At 39.2% G+C, this 17,313-nt stretch overlaps 1 protein-coding gene and 2 long non-coding RNA genes across 5 annotated transcripts; all 3 read right to left on the reverse strand.

The window, feature by feature from the left end:
• Positions 1-1,882: 1,882 nt before the first annotated feature.
• Positions 1,883-8,725, reverse strand: LOC103721485 (calumenin-A-like). 3 transcript variants are annotated; one of them, XR_005513801.1, is made up of 8 exons: positions 8,091-8,646; positions 7,381-7,483; positions 7,234-7,299; positions 4,422-4,586; positions 4,238-4,334; positions 2,634-2,764; positions 2,490-2,549; positions 1,883-2,383 (listed from the first exon to the last, which is right to left on the reverse strand). XR_005513801.1 is itself a non-coding variant. In XM_039131246.1 (8 exons), exons 1-6 carry the CDS (start codon positions 8,644-8,646, stop codon positions 2,645-2,647), a joined length of 1,107 nt encoding a protein of 368 aa, XP_038987174.1. In that variant the 5' UTR covers positions 8,647-8,725; the 3' UTR covers positions 1,883-2,383; positions 2,522-2,549; positions 2,634-2,644. The 3 variants fall into 3 exon arrangements, 2 of the variants coding, with proteins under 2 accessions (XP_038987174.1, XP_038987175.1); XM_039131246.1 differs by having other exon boundaries at positions 2,522-2,549; positions 8,091-8,725; XM_039131247.1 differs by having other exon boundaries at positions 2,522-2,557.
• A 1,469-nt stretch (positions 8,726-10,194) lies between these two features.
• LOC103720067 lies at positions 10,195-16,807 on the reverse strand. Its single transcript, XR_003388149.2, has 2 exons — positions 16,626-16,807; positions 10,195-11,321 (listed from the first exon to the last, which is right to left on the reverse strand). It is a non-coding gene; the product is annotated as an uncharacterized LOC103720067 (long non-coding RNA).
• LOC120112316 lies at positions 13,509-15,413 on the reverse strand. Its single transcript, XR_005513802.1, has 3 exons — positions 15,280-15,413; positions 14,540-14,587; positions 13,509-13,696 (listed from the first exon to the last, which is right to left on the reverse strand). It is a non-coding gene; the product is annotated as an uncharacterized LOC120112316 (long non-coding RNA).
• Positions 16,808-17,313: the final 506 nt, after the last annotated feature.

The raw sequence follows: 17,313 nt of genomic DNA on the forward strand, positions 1-17,313 counted from the left end.
CTAGGGCAACTGAGGTGCCATATAATTAAACACTCCGAGCCACCACTAAACTAGAGTTCCAGTTGCGAATAATGAAATCAGCACCGCCGTGCTTCATCATCCAGCACGCTACCATCAAAGTTAATATTAAGAAAGCTCAGTAGCGCAGGTTCTCAGGTGATCGAGATAGACCGTAACCGGATGAGAATCATGAGTTGCGGTAACTGCTGAAATGGAAACCCAGCTTTCCCCTGCAAGCCTCGATCCACTAATAGTCTTGGTGCGGCTGTATTCATCGGCTTGTGTGAGGGCTTTTATGCATATGTCACATGGGGACTTTGATCTACATCCTGAAAGAGTCTTCCATTCCTAGCTGGCCAGAAAAACATGATATGAAGCATAAGCATGATTATCCTACCTCTTGTGGTGCACATCATCCCTCATGACTTGCAGGAACGAGTCTAAGGAATCAAAGCGAGAGAGAGAGAGAGAGAGAGAGAGAGAGAGAGAGAGAGAGAGAGCTGATGGGTGCACGAACCCGGCTCCAAACATGCATGGGTCTCGGGCACTCAAACAACACATGACTCAGTCTTCCCACTGTGTGGGCACCATTCGCAATCTGGAGTGCTATGAATGCCCCGGCGGTGCAAGATACTACAGCAGGGAAGCTGGCTGATTCCAAGCTGCCTTCAAGAGGAAGAATGCCACTCTCGGATGAGTACCAACCTTCCAAACCCAAGCCTACGTCCCTCTTATCAGGTGGACCACTCCAGAAAACCTTGTATAGTCTCTAGTCCGCCATGCGTAATACTCCAACCTAGGTTGTCCAGTTTCTTTGCCAAACCTCTCCAAATGCCTGGCGGATGAAAAGGGTCCCTGAATCATTAGGTCTTTCACCATTAGATGATCTCCAACATGTTAACAGTCAAATGAGGTAAGCAGGCTGTTCGGTGGGGTGGTAAAAAGCCAAGGATCACTGAGCACATTCACTGACTCGATCTCCATCACCAAGCGTCCGTTGAAGCCGGAGGTTGGCACGGAGGAAGGCATACTTCAACTGCATGGCCAGTCTACGTACATATGTTATTTTACCTCCTGTTAAATTTTAAAGCAAGCAGTGCCGTCTGTTTCCCACCTTTGGTGGCCTCAAAGGGCAAACTACATTGCCTGTCCGAATTGGCCACAGGTGGGACCCATGCACTTTCCCACGAGACCAAATCATTTGTTTTATAGAGGTAACCCCCACGTAGACGTGCGAACATTCTCAATATATTATACCGCTGTTAGGTTTCCCAACTGCTAATTTGATTCTCTGATCTCAAGGTTGTCTTCTCCAATCTAGTAGCTCTGCTGTTGAAGTGGATGGGATTCATCCAAAAGCATTGTTATGGTGTGGCATAGCATTATTTTAATAAACAAGGGGCCTGCTGTCTTTCAATAATTAAAAAATAGGTGACAGTGGCCTAGGATTCCCTTTGGCTTTTGAGGTCCCCATCTGTCTCTTGTTGCCTAATCTCGTCCCCATGCATCATCCGTGCTCTTCATGTGTGGTAGTGCAATGATCTCCAGCACTCAGCAGCAGGCCTCTTTGTTTTCTTTGGTGGCTCACTACACAGTGGGCATAAATGTGGCCCATTGATGTTCGACTACTCAATCATTGTTTCATTGTTTGAGTTCAATCACTCCTCAGCACCGAGGCAAGGGAAGAAAGATAAGGTTTGCCCGGTGCTTACCTCTGTGTTGCAAGGGAAACAGGGAAGGCATCATTTCCACCAAATTAGCCTGAACCAGTCAATTCGACTTGCTTTAATTGGAGATAGAAGGGTCCCGGGTTTGGGAAGGAACTCCGTTCGAGGGCCTGAAAAAAAATGTAATGACTTCAAAACTACGTGCCTGAGCCTGATTTAACGAGTCTGCCAAAGCGTCACGATGATTTAAAATTGAACATATCCACCGAACCACAATTGATGAAATGCTTTAATAAAATCCATGAAGATAAATCTTGGATTCAACATGGCATCCTAGTTTTATCTTTACGGAAAACCAACTACAGGCGTTGGCATCTGCTCTGTCCCTGAAGAATGTACTGGCGAGAAAACCTTCACCCAATCTAATCCATTTGGAGACAACCAACTCAGCTGCAACTTGTGCAAATTCCATAGTACTACTGTGAGCTCTCTAGCCAACACAACAGCAGCAGCTGAGCAACAAGATGTTAACATCAAGGGCAAGAACGAGCATAATCTAATGTAGCGTAAAATTTTTAGAATACATTGACTAAATAAAATGTCATCTCTTCTAATGTACATATATGGAATATAGATGCTTAGCAGGTGTAACTTCCAGCACAAATATCTTGACTGCCAATTTGCTGATAGTTGTAAGAGCAAACAGAAATTGTGATCTGTCAATAAAAGCAGGCATCTCAAAATCAAAATTAAATAGGTTCCCAGGATGTAAGGATCATGAGGATTAACTAACATTAAATAGAACAAATGAGATGAACTCACATAAAGAAATGGTGTATGAAGGAAGAACTTACATATTTTTCAACTGCTCTCATTACCGACCTGCAAAACTAATTGACCGATAATAAATGAATTGTGTGAAAGTAGTTAAGATTTTCCATTAAAAACATTGTTCCCACAACGCACCTGTAAAAGTATCAACGGAATTCATCATGATAATCATCATCTTCTTCATCACTGAAAATAGCACTATAAAATACATAGGGGTGCCCGATCATCTCACTCAAACTTAGCCGCCCATCTTTATTGGAATCTGCCTGCAGTATTGAAAACACTCCGCAAATCAGTTGAAATCCAGAAGCTTCATATTCAGTGCATTCTGACAAATGATTAAAACTGCAACTGATTGTGGATTGATAACTGAAAACACCAGATCCAGTCTACTTCACCAAGTAGGACCTTTACGAATTACAACAATGACCAAGGCCTAAAAATGCCATTCTCAAGTAGCCAAAAGTTTATTCCATGAACCTCTCACCAATAATGACATTAAACTTAACAGAAATATCAGAAACACAACCTCTCGATCTGGTCTTTGAAAATGTGAAAGGTCAAAAATGGAGATGTAAAAATACAACTAAATGGTTCAAGAATATGAGCAGGGTCTTCTAACTTCTAACATCAAATAATAAACCACCATAATCCACTATCTGACAGTTTGCTTAACAAAGTGGATCGTATGCAATATGACTAGAAAAAGGCCAACATACCCTCAGGAACAGGGAAAACAGGGAGAAATAAAGGAGAAGATAATTAAGAATATGCTTGGTACCCCTCTCTCTCATAAAGAGCCTCATCAAGGAACCCCGATCATATATTTTGGCTGGTAATATACTCAGATTGCAAGTAAAGGCCCAAAAGGATCATATTAGCAGTAAGATCTGAAATATGACTTTTAACCAAAGATGATACCCTAAAATGTAATCAAATTTCTTTAAACAACTTCAATTAAACTCATTCATGTTAAATATCAGTTGTGCTGAACACTATCACTCTGGCCGGTAGAGGTCATATAGAGTGTCATATTGGATCACATATGCCTAATAAATATTGGCAAAGATCACTCCTCTTGATTCTCAAATCAAAAGATTGTACTTGTAGAACCAATTGGTATTAGCTAATATCATCATACAGAAAAACTGATTTATTAAACATCAAGTGTTGACTGTACCGGACACTATCACCATATCATAGTGCTGACTCATAAGCATCAAAATTGCAATATATATACACCAAATGCGCATTGATAGGAACCACCCCATTGTCCACTCTTAAGAAGGATCAAAATATACAAACAACACTAATGTGGGTGTTCTAATCAGTTTCAGAATACAAGATACTATAGAACCATCAGGCACTGTCCACTATTTTAGAATGGCATGTTACATCCCCAGTCAAGTCTGCATAGAGAAGTCCAAAAATCTTGAATGTGTGTTTCATTTTGTTAGGGTTGATGAAATCTGTTAATAACGGTAAATATGTCGAGCAACAAGATAAAAACTAGGCTGAAGGGTACATAAACAAGCACAAAGCACAGGTTCAGCAATAGCTCAAAAGTACAAGAAGGCAGGTCAGAGGACACAATACTGAAGATTTCCAAAGTTTAAGAATGCTAAAATTCTGATACTATCAACTAGACATTACCAAGTTGAATCAATATTTATATAATTTAAATCCAGGCAGCCATGCACATGCATAAGCAAAGATTGTAGAAGAGTTAGCACCCATACCTGTGATACAATGTAATCAGCTTGCTGTTTTGCATAGTAGTGCTCTGAAGGATGAAGAATACCAATCACAGCCTTGAGTTCATCATCTGATAAAAATCTAAAATAGAAAGCAGACCCTCCTAATTAGTCCAATAAATTCCTTTTCAATCAAAGTCAGCATAAAGATAGCACTCCAGGTTTGTACCCATCATTGTCCAGATCAAGCTGCGTAAATAACTTCTTTGCTGATGCCTCCTCCATTGAGGAATCAGAATGATTGTAAATTTCACCATCATCCCTTATTGCATCAAATAACTCATGAAAATATTCTTTGAAATTAAGCTTTCCATCTTTGTCTTTATCTCTTTCCCTGAAAATGAAAGAATTCAGTGAGCAATTATCTTACAGTTAGCATTATAGAACCATATAAATGGCCAAGTAATCCAAATAAAGACATATACTTTAAACCACAAAAACATAATAATTTTCTCATATGTCTCATGGATTCTTCAACTTGGCCGATGTAACAGGTCACATATGCATCTACACCCTTATAGGTAATGGCTAATGTACGAACTACCAGTCCTAAATAAAGAAGGCTGGCTTTTTAAGAAAAAATGCATAGTACTACACAATGAATCTTGAAAATTTTGATACATTCAAACATTTTTTGTCACCTCCATTACAGATTGTCAAAACACAATGACAAAAGAAAGAAAGAAAGAAAAAAAGCCTTCATGAAACAATATTGATCTGATACTGAGACATAGATAATCTTATCAACAATTCCATATGAATTCATATCTTGTTAGATTAACTGTGCTGGAAGACATCCAATCTTTATGGTTAACGATGTCAATTGTTGTCATTATAAACAATAAATGTAATAAATTTGTGCGTATCTTATGCTCTGACTATTATTATATTGTCAGAAGCATCTACTGAAAAATGCATAAAAGCATGCAAAATCGGAATTTGTCCTCAACTGACTACGGCTATGTATCGGTATAGAACACCCATGGATCTGATGTATGTGGGTGTGTGTACTATATCCATCTATATCAAACTATTAATGGGTCTAAGAAAGACAGATATACAAAGGAATTTGAATGAGTTATATGAAAGATCATGACTTGCAACAGTAGTGGTTCAAAATTAAATTCCTTTCTCATCAAACCAAAAACAGAAAAAGTACATTAAAAAAATAATAAAAGCAGCAACTAATTATTACATGCAAATGCCAAATAGTTAGGATTTATCAAAACAGTTGGAAAAAAACCAACAAATCTAATACAGCCAATCATTTGTTCACATAATTATCCCCCCAACCACCAGCACCACACACACACACAAAAAAAAAGGAATAAAGGAAGGACCTGACTTCAGGTTTTCACTAGACAATACAACAAATCCTAGCCTAGATGTGCACCCCCTTATGTTCAAACTTGACCTTCAAATTTCACAAACCAGACCATGAACCAATGCTAGCATTACAGAATCCATCAACTTGTAATATCCATACACATAACTCCTACTTGTCCTTTCTTATAAATCCTTTCATCAACACATCATCTTCTCCAGATATGTCAAGCTTATGCATTGTTGATTCAAGCAATACATTTTCTAAGATGAGTAGCTTTTGTAGAAGTAGGGTGTTGTTTGAGTCAAGAGAGTACAAACTCAGAGATCCGGAGAAAAGGTGTATTGATAAAAGGAATTATAAACACAAAAAAAGAAATGGAGGATGATGGATAAGGATATCTGATAAGTTATTGGATTCCTGATGCTGATATTACCTACTTGGAGCCTCTATGTGGGGATTGAAGTTCAAAATGTTAAGTGTGCACAACTCATCTATGCTAGGATGTGTACTATGATATCATAGAATTCAAAGCCAAGTATTTTGTTTCATCCCTTGTTTAGCTGACTTGTTAGATGAGAGAAAATAGTGGGCTTCTAGTCTCCACTAACTCTTAACCTCTTAATTTCTTTATTTTCCTTTGTTAGCAGTTTTGTAATGATTAAGTTCCAAGTGACCAAAATAAACACCATCTAAGCCCAAAATAACTTATTTAGAGCATTTCTCATCTAAAAAGTAAGATTATGCAAGAAATGAGATTTGCTGACATCCATACGCTTTACATTCATTATGATATACAAATAACATAGTATAAGTCCCAAACTTGATTTGTGCAAACACTATATGATCATCACACAAGTTCTCACTTTTCATGTCAAAGAATTTCATAGATGAACATTCAAACTTTTGAACAGTTTAACTTAATACTACACATAAGAAACCAGTTATAAACAAAAACTTTGAAGCTTCGATTTTAATTAATGAAGAGCATTATATCTTCGGAGTATATATAATAGAGTAGTAAAGATAGGGATATAAGATTTTGTGAAATCTCTTGGCCTTGAGAACGCATCCTAGACCATCAATTATTTACATAATTTTGAAGGGTCCTCCCTTCCATGTTTATGTGATGTTTCACAAATTCAATTGTCATGTATCACACATAGAGATAGGATCTGCATACGTTCAATATGCAAAAATGCATATTAGTTCCATGTGATCATGATGTGAATTGAGCTCAAGTTTGGTATACATATTATCCTAAGTCAACTTAAAATTCTTTCTCTAGGATACATAATAAACAACTTCCTATGACCCTGTAAGACTTAAAAAAAGGCCAATTGAAGTCAAGGAACTTCAATTTTCTCAAAGTATCAACAGTATAGAATATTAATATTATTTTCCTGATTCATAAATCAATAATTCTCCATCCATCAACCTAACCTAAGCAACAACATAAGACATGTTCATTGATTTTTCTTTTCCCTTTTTGTGTTGTGGGGGGGAGGGCAGACTAGATTTAACAGCAGTCCTACACTTTAGCCAAATGTATAGTTGCCTCGAAATGCTTGTAAAAGAAAAATGTAAAAGTAATTGATTAGATATTGCAAATAATGTATTGTCAAAATGAAAGAGGGAAGAAAGGGAATACTGTTACCTTATCTCTTCTTTACAGAGCCATTGAATCAGCTTTGGGTTATTACTGTCGACTGAATGCAGGAAGCTGTAGGAACATTGCCCAAACAGAATCAGTGCGAGAGTAAATTACGAAAAAAATAAAGCTAACTGAGAGTAGATAACGAACTCATTGAACTCCGTCAGATTTAGAAGACCATTCCCATCCACATCTGAAGCATTGAAGTGATCCTCTTTCCACCAACCCATGTCATTATCAGAAGAAGTCTTATCTAGCAAATTTCAAAACCCCATACTAAGATTAGATTACCAGATCATCAATTGTTTGATGCCTCTGCATAAGTACACAAGACTTTCAAAAAGCATGATGCATTCAAAGGATCAAACATGCATAAATAACTGTTCTAGTTTAACAACTTGATTCATGTCATAATGGCTGCAAATTACCTTAACATATACAGATGAGACAACATGTAAATCAATGTCGAAGCTTAATGCTAAAGAAAATCTTTTCAGATAAAACAGTGGAAGCTTAAGGGTAAGTACAAACTTGAACATCAAAGAAAACAAGGTAAGTACATTAAACGATTAGCAAAAGGTGGGGAAAAGAAACCAATGTTGAAGCTTCTAAACGAAAACTTAGATTTTGGAGAAGATTAATGATAAAGAAAAATTTGAGCTTTGAGCCAAAAAGGGTTGAGTACATCAAAGATTAAAAGAAGGACGGCGAGAAGAACAGACAATCTGATCAACAAAGACTCTTGGACAATCCCGCTAAACATCCAAACTTATTCACGAAAATACGAAACAAAAGAAATTAACAACAAAATCGAAAAAGAGGAGGGGGCGGGGGGGAAGCAAAACAGGGATCTCACCGACCATCGGAATGTCTGTTCCAGGTGGGGCCCTCGTACTCGTGGAAAGAGATAAACCCATCGTGGTTCTTGTCGTGGAGCTCCATGTCCCGCTGGGTCCGGTGCATCGTCTCCCTCGTCGCCTGCCGGAGGTTCCACTCCGTCAACTCATCGGAACTCACGAACCCATCGCTCGGGCTCAGATCGATCTTGGGGAAGAGAAGAACGATGCGGTGGGTGACGTTGAAGCGCTCGTCGTCGTTGATGTAGTCCTCGGCGTTCATGAAGTCCTCCCACTCGGGCTCGGCCTCCCCCTGACCGTCGCGGTGGGGGATGGAGAAGTGCTCCCGCTCCCACTGCTTGTCCTCGCGGCGGATCTCGATGTCGGAGATGATGGGGTCGAAGGGGATCGGCGGGTGGTGGCGGCCGCCGGAGGTGGAGGTGTTTTGGCGGAGGACGAGACGACGGTGGGGCCGGTGCCGGTGGTGGAGATTTGTCGGAGAGAAGAGAGAGGCGAGAAGGACGAGCAGGAGGAGAGCTAGGGTTGTGTAGATTAATATCACCGAGGACGACTTTCCCATCTCTCGCGAAAGAGCGAAAGAGCGAAAGAGCTGGAGATTTGGGGGAAGAAGGGGAGTTTGCTGTATGTGCTGTTAGTTTGAATGCAGCTGCCGCGAGCATTCGATGACGTAGAATCAACCAAAACCAAGGCGACACGTCATCGAAATCACGTTGCAGACCGGATCGGCGCAGCTGGCAGCTGGTGAATTGCCGCCGCGAGTTACTCGTGCGTGCCGGATTTTTACGGCCGATTCGAGTGGGCATGACGATTTTGGGAAGCCGAAACATCCAACGAGAGTTGTGCTTTGATATAAAAAAATTAGGTTAATCAATTACTGTTTCAAAATATTATTTTAATTTTTAATACTACATTATATATAAAATGATTTGTCATCTTTTTTTTTACCGAGAATATCTGTCTTATTTAATCTAATAAGATACGCTTTCACATAGATTGGGTTCTCTGCCTTTCTCTAATTCAACTCTTAAATTACACTTTAATTCTATTTCTAAACAGATTAAACTGCAACACATTCTATTTTTTTCTCTTTCTTTTTTTCCGAACATGCAAAATTGTTAATAACACTAGCTAGCTAAAGAAAATATTTCAAACCAATATCTCTGATCTCAGCCAAAATAATTACCTACCATCAATCCTTGGACCTAACCAAACCCTTTGTATCAAGACCATGACAATCAATGTTGTACCATAATGGCAACCTAACCCCTTGTGTTGAGTTAGGCATTCTACTAATTCTACTACTCTACTTTTGTACCAAAAAATAACAATCAATGTTGTACCATAATGGCAACCTAAACCCTTATATTGAGTTAGGCATTCTACTAATTCTACTAACCTGCCTTTGTACCAAAAAAAAAAAAAAAAAAAAAAATCTACCAGCGTACCCTAACGTAATTCTGATGCCGACAACACTAGCTTAGCTCCAAACTCTTGCTATGGCCATTAAATAATTTTACAGTTTTGGGAGGGTCCAATAAATAAATACATAGCCATTAGCTAACCCAATAATACCCAATTTTTCAGGCCGATATCAGCCAAAATAATTACCTACCATCAATCCTCGGACCTAACCAAACCCATTGCATCAAGACCATAACAATCAACATTGTACCATAATGGCAACCTAACCCCTTGTATTGAGTTAGACATTCTACTATTTCTAGTACCCTCCCTTTGTACCAAAAAATAACAATAAATGTTGTACCATAATGGCAACCTAAACCCTTGTATTGAGTTAGGCATTCTACTAATTCTACTACCCTACCTTTGTACCAACAAAAAAAAAAAAAAAACTTCTAGCGTACCCTAATGTAATTCTGATGCCGACAACACTGGCTTAGCTCCAAACTCTTGCTATGGCCATTAAATAATTTTACAGTTTTGGGAGGGTCCAGTAAATAAATACATAGCCAACCCAATAATACCCAATTTTTCAGGCTAAATAAACAGCCGAGAACCCAAAATTGTTTTGAACAATAAGGTCGCAACCTGGAGATACAAACGGGTATCTTCGCTGAGATGAAAAACACGCCAAGAGAACCAAAAATTACAGCACAAATCTTTATAATAACAGTCATTCTTCAAACACATAATAAATCACAAGTTCGAGCATAGTAGGATACATATAGAATCATTCCACATTCCCACTCACTCGATCTCGCCATCCAGCATAGTCAAATGTCTGCACCATGATCTTAAAGAAGGCCACAGTAGCCAAAATCCACTTTCACAACATGAGAGGAGGTCCGAGCCCATTTGCAGTTTCTTTTCTCAAAAAATAATAATAATAATTGTTTAAGCCAGCTAAACTAATTTATCTGACTTCAGCTTCCCCAGGATGATTTCACCCACTAGGTATATATATACCATTCTCTTCAAGTAGATACAGATGCTTTGACGATTTGGATGGCCAGAGATAATATCCCAGACCTAGACATGCAATCGCACATGAATGCATGCCTACAAATCATGTTTTTAAAGGAGCCTTCTTCTCTCTGTCAGATATGCGAGCAGGGGCTCTGGAATGTGACTCGAACCGACCTCTACCCTCTTCTTCCTTTTCCTGAAAGTAAATTATAAGCATAGCAAGTTCGAGTGCGAGCTAGATGGATGGAGACAGCAAGAAAGAACAAGAATCAATTCTGCACACACAAGCCACACTTCAATGATTTTCATTGTGATAGGTTAAATGGTTTCGAAGTAGCTAAAATGTGAGGCAGTAGGTTACAAAGCCCTGTTAACAGGTAAATGACAAAGTCGTTCAAAGAATTAGAACTGTTTGAACAAGAAAGAGTGACAAGTGAAAGTATAGCAGGATAAAACCTTCTTCTTAACTATCTGGACAACGTCTTTTCATTATGAAGATGTGTGAAAGCCGGCGGTGCTGTGAATATTGCCTTCCACCAGTTCCCCAAACAAGCACATATCGCTCGTACTTGATTAAACTCTTGTGCACATGATTACAGAAGTCTTCCACTGTGCAGCCACCTCTATCCTGATTGAATATCACAGAAGCAGATTGTGAATAGCAACTGCCTCATTTCAGATTTCGATGCATACATATTGTGCATAAGAAAATGCAAATTAATGTGGAAAGGACAAAAGGATCTGTAAAATCAGGTTGTTGGCCCTGTGGACACAAGCCCCATCTCCTCCCACATTTTTGCCAGTAATCTGCTAAATTCAGATGTAATACATCATGAGAATATTACCCATAAGGATGCTTAAACAAAAGCGAAAAAAAGAAGGGCTGCAATGAACTAGAGTTGGTTGAGAATCTTGTATTATTGGCAACATAAAAATGTTTATGAATTTTGTGATGTCAGCATTAAACCACAGCGTAAAGATAAAATTATTTGCAGAAAGGAACAGGCCAAAAAATAAGAAAAAATAGGTCTTGCCTTTAAATTGCAGCTAATGACAATTGAATTTGGCTGTCACGCTAGATTGTCCACATCATCAATACCAATGACATCAATCTTGTTATAAACATAAATACACCATGTACTTCTGGTTCCCCTCAATGACATCAATGAGATCATCCACAGTAGCATCCTCACGAAATACACCTACAAGGAAATGATAACAACGTCCAGGTATCTAGCAGCAGAAAGCTACAGAACATTCTTACAAACATATGGCAACAGTATAGAACTAATTAAGAAATTATTCATGCCGGATGAATAATGTAAGAAAAAATGACATTTGAATTGAGTATAGAGTGATTCCATAAAAAGTTTTTGCATTGATATTAATGTAGAGACAGGATTGCCAATTCTTCAATAATATAGAAGTGTAATAATACTATCTACTTACTTACATATAACAATTCTTAAAAGGTGGTTCAGATGACCTGCGAAGTAAATCAACTAAATGTTTGGAAATTACAAAGGATCAGAGCTTTGACCGTAGCAGAAGCATTTTCAGGGATCATTCCATGGAAGGTATAAGTTTCTTCTGTAGGCTGTTGCGGCAAATGTGTCATCTCCTTGAATTATGCATCTGCAAGCAGAGAGATTGGACATTGCTGCAGGTTTCTAAATAGAAATGCCTCTTTCTGGAATTGGAATATGATCTTTTAGATCACCTAAGTTTCTTAATCTCCATGAGGACTTCACATTTATGAGCCTCAGATATGGCGTTACCCAAGTAGCTGAAACTTGGAAGACTACTCTTAAATCGAGAGAAACCGGTCGGCTGCAGCTGATTGGCTTGTCAACTGTGGGTGGACTTGACCATGCTAAAGAACAGATCGAGCACAGGGAGAGATATTTCTTTCGGTGCTTTAATGACATCGTACCAACTTAAATGTATGCTGCAGAGCTTCATTGTCGGCAGAGTAAAACAAAACAAAGTAAGAGAGGGCTCAGCATCCATTAGATCTCATGGCAAGCTGCTTGCACACCCATGGTGGCTTGGGTACTGGACAAGTCATATCTCCCATAAACCTTTCCAGGCCACAAATAGCAGCAGAATTTTCAGTGAATTCCTAATATTTTAGCGGGTAAAAACGACATGGATAAAGAACACATTTGTACTTCTAAACTAAAGAGGGTAAAAGAGGGAGTACAGACATATCTACTTTTTTAGCACGAGTAATAACTGCAAATTTCTCAGGTGGAGATGAGGCAACAGTAGGCCAACCATTCAGTCAGGTTTCTGACCAATCTGTTCTACACTTCTACCATAAGCTAATGAGGGCAAAGGCTGATAAAAGAACTGTAAAGCTAGTCAGTTGGTAAAATTCTATTTCAGGTATCAATTGCTATCTTAAAAAACTTTCTGAAAATGCTAAGAAAACACTAGGGAAGTCTGTTAACCCACTGGAGACATGGCTGACTCTACTGTTTGGATAAAAGGAGAATGCATTGGCCTCATTGTTCTGGCATTTACGTGATTGTATTGTTTCTTAGTTTAGTCATAGTCATTATCACCTCAGGACGAGCAAACAAATTGCAATTGCGCAATTTTCTACAAATCAGTCCCATGGCTGATGTAAACAAGTCTAATCTCCAAGTCTAATCTCCGTACGAGTATTGTGTTTCATTCCTAAACAGGCCACTTAAAAATAAAAAAAGATCAAATACAAAATAATCAGAAAACTAAGGGCACCTCTCATGTTATTTGAGTTTTTGTTTCTCTACAAATTAGTAAACTACAACTTAGCGATTGATGTTGAAGAGAGAATTTACCAAATCTTCTGCTATTCCTTGCTTTTATTGTCACGCCCCGGATCCGGACATGATTTTTTTTTTTTAATTTATACTATGCGCCCCAAATCCGGTTTATGACACGGCCGTGCTATTGTAGGTTGCGGCCCATAATAGCACGAAGCCCATGATAACAATTTATTTCATGAAATAAGACCAAATCTGATCAAATTTATTTACTAATCATAAAGAAGCAAGTACAGAGCATCTAAATCAAATACTTGAGTTTGCATTATTACAACCCAAACTTATTAACATAGATACTTCTAAGAATCCCTGTAACTATGCTTCAACTCCAATTTTCATTTACTCTTTCCCGCTCTTAATCGCCTTAATTATCTGAAATAAAAAAAAACAACAGGAGGGGTATGAGCTTGCGGCTCAGTAAGTAACCATGTACTATCTTATTAGATCAAGCATAATCTTTCTCATGCCAATGCATCATTTGAAGAATATAACAATTATAGCAAAATAAAGCATTTCAGAGATGATATATTCAAATCGGGTCATAAACCAATGTATGCTCCAACCATGCAAGTTCATAAACATGATAATGCAAGTCATATAAAAATGTTGCCATTCATCTATACTTTATAAATCTTACTCTCAGACAGATGTGCTGCTATGGTCACTATAATCCCGTGACAGGGCTCGTATTCGTAGTCGACGAGTTTTATAACTTGTTCATATTCGTTACCAACTTTAACCCGTTGGCAGAGGGCCATATTCGTTGGATGCTAGCTCCAGAGGGGGGGGTCGACTGACCTCTATTTCTAGAGGTGGGCATAGCTATCTGAGAGTTCATAAATCATTATTCTTTTTCATTAGTCATACTTTCATACATAGGTTGGAAAATGACAAATGGCATCGTAATGTATAAAATTCATGATCATGCCACAAATCTCATTTTCATGCGATTTATCATAACCATAATTCATCGTAATGTATAAAATTCATAATCATGCCACAAATCTCATTTTCATGCAATTTATCATAACCATAATTTATACTGAAATATTTATGAAGGATGCAATTTAATCAAACTTATGAATCACATGCAATCATATGCTTGATCCTACTTTTAAGAAAATACATCATAACAAATATATATTTTTATTATTTTATTCTTACAATTAAACAGTAATTTTTTAAATTAATAAGATCAGTGCCAGGGTTACTTACCTCAATTCGCCCACACAATCCTAATCTCGTCCGTCAAATTCTCTGTACCTATCAAACAGTTCCAGATGCATTATTAAATTAAAACTCTAACATGGACCTGAATAAATCTCAAGTCCCAACCGGATAATTTGGACTAAAATCCTACTTATTCACTATTTATTTACGTATTTTCTTTTTTTTTCTTTTCTTTTTCTTTTCTTTTCTTTTCCTTCTTTTCTTTTTCCTTCTTCTCTTTTTCTTTTCCTTTTCCTTCTCTTCTTCTTTTTTTTTTTCTTTTCTCCTTTTTTTTTTCCTTCCCGAAACTTCTTCTCCTTCTTTCTTCTTTCTTTTTTTTTTTTTCTTCTCCTCCTCTTCTCTTCTCCCAACTTCTTCTCCTCCTCCCTTTCTTGTTCTTTCTTCGCTCGTGAAGGGAGGAGGGCGAGCTCGTCGGAATGCTCGGGAGGAACGGGCAGCGGCCGGCGGCACCCCCGGCGGGCCAACGGCACCCGCAGTGCCTGCGGCGCCCGTGGCCACAGCCACTCCTGGGGCCGCGCTCGCAGCCCGTGGCCATGGCGTGCGGCCGGCGGCCGGCGCCTGCAGAAGCATGGTCGTGCCTGCGGCCGGCGCCCACGGTGAGTCTCCCCCTTCCCTTTCTTCTTTCTTTCTTTCTTTCTTTCTTTCTTCTTCTATTTGATCTATCCTCCCGAGTGGATCGAGAGGAGGAAAGGCAGTAAAGAAAAGGAGGAATGGATGGATCTTACCTCACTAATGAGAGCAGGGGCGCGGGTGGTGAAGTCCGACGAGGAGAGGCGCCGGTGGAGGATACCGGAGGTAGAACCCAGCATGAGCGAGGACGGTGGCGAACATCAGGCCACCGGAGTGCCCAGATCTGGCAACATCCTGGTCCGAGAGCAAGGAGAAAATAGGGAGGAGGGGGGGTCTCGGATCGGGTGAGCTATCGGGGGCTTTTATAGCCCTCTCCGGGGAAGAAAGAAAATGGTTGTGGCTCGTTCACCTCCGTGATGCTCGCGGTGGTCGGGCAGAATCGGAGGCCATTCAAGAGGCCACGACATTTCCGCTCAAGCCTCGCCACCGTTACCCCGAGGAAGAAGACCAGAGGATCGCGTCGCGATCCCTTGTCTCGGTCTCTTCTTCAGCCATGGGATGAAACCGGTTGGGCCCGCCGGCTTCGGCCCGATTAGCCCATTTTGGGCTGGTTATTACATTTATTTTCACTCTTCTTTGAAAGCAATAAATATTTGCTTCCAAAAGCTCGGAAACTTTACAAGCAATTCTTAAAAACAAAAGGCTTTAATCATCATGTTTTTTCAGACTAGTTCATTTTTGTTCTTGGGTTTTTGAAAACAAAAGACTGAAAACCTAAGCAATCCAAAATGTCGCTAAGAAAACCAAATACAATTTCTTGCCACTTTCTTTTCCAAGAAAAAGGGTATTGAAAATTTCTAGGCTTAATGATCCGAATACCAACAGCAAGTGCCCCACCCACCAATTGCACCTCAGGACTCAACCATCAGCTCTTTTCAAACCCAAAAAGCTGGAACCTCCGAATGCCACAGCACCGTTCAATACTCCCTAACCATCACTGCTCCTAAGTTCTCTAAGCTCCCAAGAATGGTCCCTTCTAAACCCATTCGCTCCTCCTTCTACCCCTTCTTTCCCCCGCCGAACAACCGAGCAAGACGACATAAGGACTCTAGGGACAACACCCATATACTTGATAAGGCTAGATACCAATTCTACTATCAGCGTTTTTTCTACCTGTTTAATCGACGGCATTCGCGAGGCAAAAGAACTATGGATTACAGAACATCAGACTTTTTTTGCATAATTAAAATCTAGCAACCAGTAATATATGCGAATCGAATCAAATTTGCCTCTCTTTTTTCACGACGCAACAATCTAAATTAAAGAGAATGAATCAGAAAATCAAGATAGGTAATGCCATACAAATATCGAAAAAACCTGGATTCAAGAAAGAACTAGAGAAAGAAATGCTCGTTTCGTTACTGATTTCTTGACTACATCGATAAAGATTGGGACAGAAGGAGATCGGGACGCGGAGGCTTAACCCTAGCTTTCCGCTTACCAGGAGGAGAGGAAAGTGAGATCGCTGGTACGAGCGAGCGAGAGACATCGAAAGCGAAGGTTGGATTGGACGCGCTGCCGCTCGACGAGTCCACATCGACAACTCCCCCGAGACTGTTAAAGCTTCAGCAAGAAACGGATCTCAAAGAAGCGTTCTTCGTTATTAAAGGTTTAGTAATTTTTTACCCAAAAAAAAAAAAAGTTGGCAATTCAATGGAGCAAATGGCCCGCGTAGATCGCCCATTTTATCCAAACCGACCTAACCCAATAAAACAGTGATTTCATTCGATTAACTTAGACCCAAGTGCCTTATTTAGTTAATGTTTGGATATTTAGATGGTACAAGTGAACCTAATTATAGTAAGGGACCTTTGAACTGCTGTGAGTGATCTTACAAGATGAAATGCAGCATGCGGTTTAGCAAATTGGATGTTTTTTTTATGTTTTCTTATCATGGCGGCTGGAGTTTGGTTCAGGTTGTATCCTTTGCAGAAGATTGATCAATCTTCTTTCACGATATCGACTGTTGGATTGTATAATGATAGATCTCAAAACATTCCAAACTTCTTCATTCATCACTGCATAGATCTCGAAGCAACTCCAACAGTAGATTCCGAAGAATCTTTCAATCATGTAAAAGACTTATTCTTATTCGTTGGAGTTTTAAACCCTCTTTTTTTTTTTTGCTT

The sequence above is a fragment of the Phoenix dactylifera genome, chromosome 11 (genome assembly GCF_009389715.1).
Source record: "Phoenix dactylifera cultivar Barhee BC4 chromosome 11, palm_55x_up_171113_PBpolish2nd_filt_p, whole genome shotgun sequence".
In the NCBI taxonomy this organism is placed as follows: Eukaryota; Viridiplantae; Streptophyta; class Magnoliopsida; order Arecales; family Arecaceae; genus Phoenix; species Phoenix dactylifera.

What these genes read in the sequence shown, in the direction of transcription:
- LOC103721485 (XM_039131246.1), bottom strand. Translation starts at nt 8,646, where the DNA reads ATGGGAAAGTCGTCCTCGGTGATATTAATCTACACAACCCTAGCTCTC. An exon ending in AATCTGACGGAGTTCAATGA is followed by an intron (nt 7,300 to 7,380) that starts GTTCGTTATCTA and finishes ATGTTCCTACAG; the next exon opens with CTTCCTGCATTCAGTCGACA. An exon ending in CTCTGTAAAGAAGAGATAAG is followed by an intron (nt 4,587 to 7,233) that starts GTAACAGTATTC and finishes TTTCATTTTCAG; the next exon opens with GGAAAGAGATAAAGACAAAG.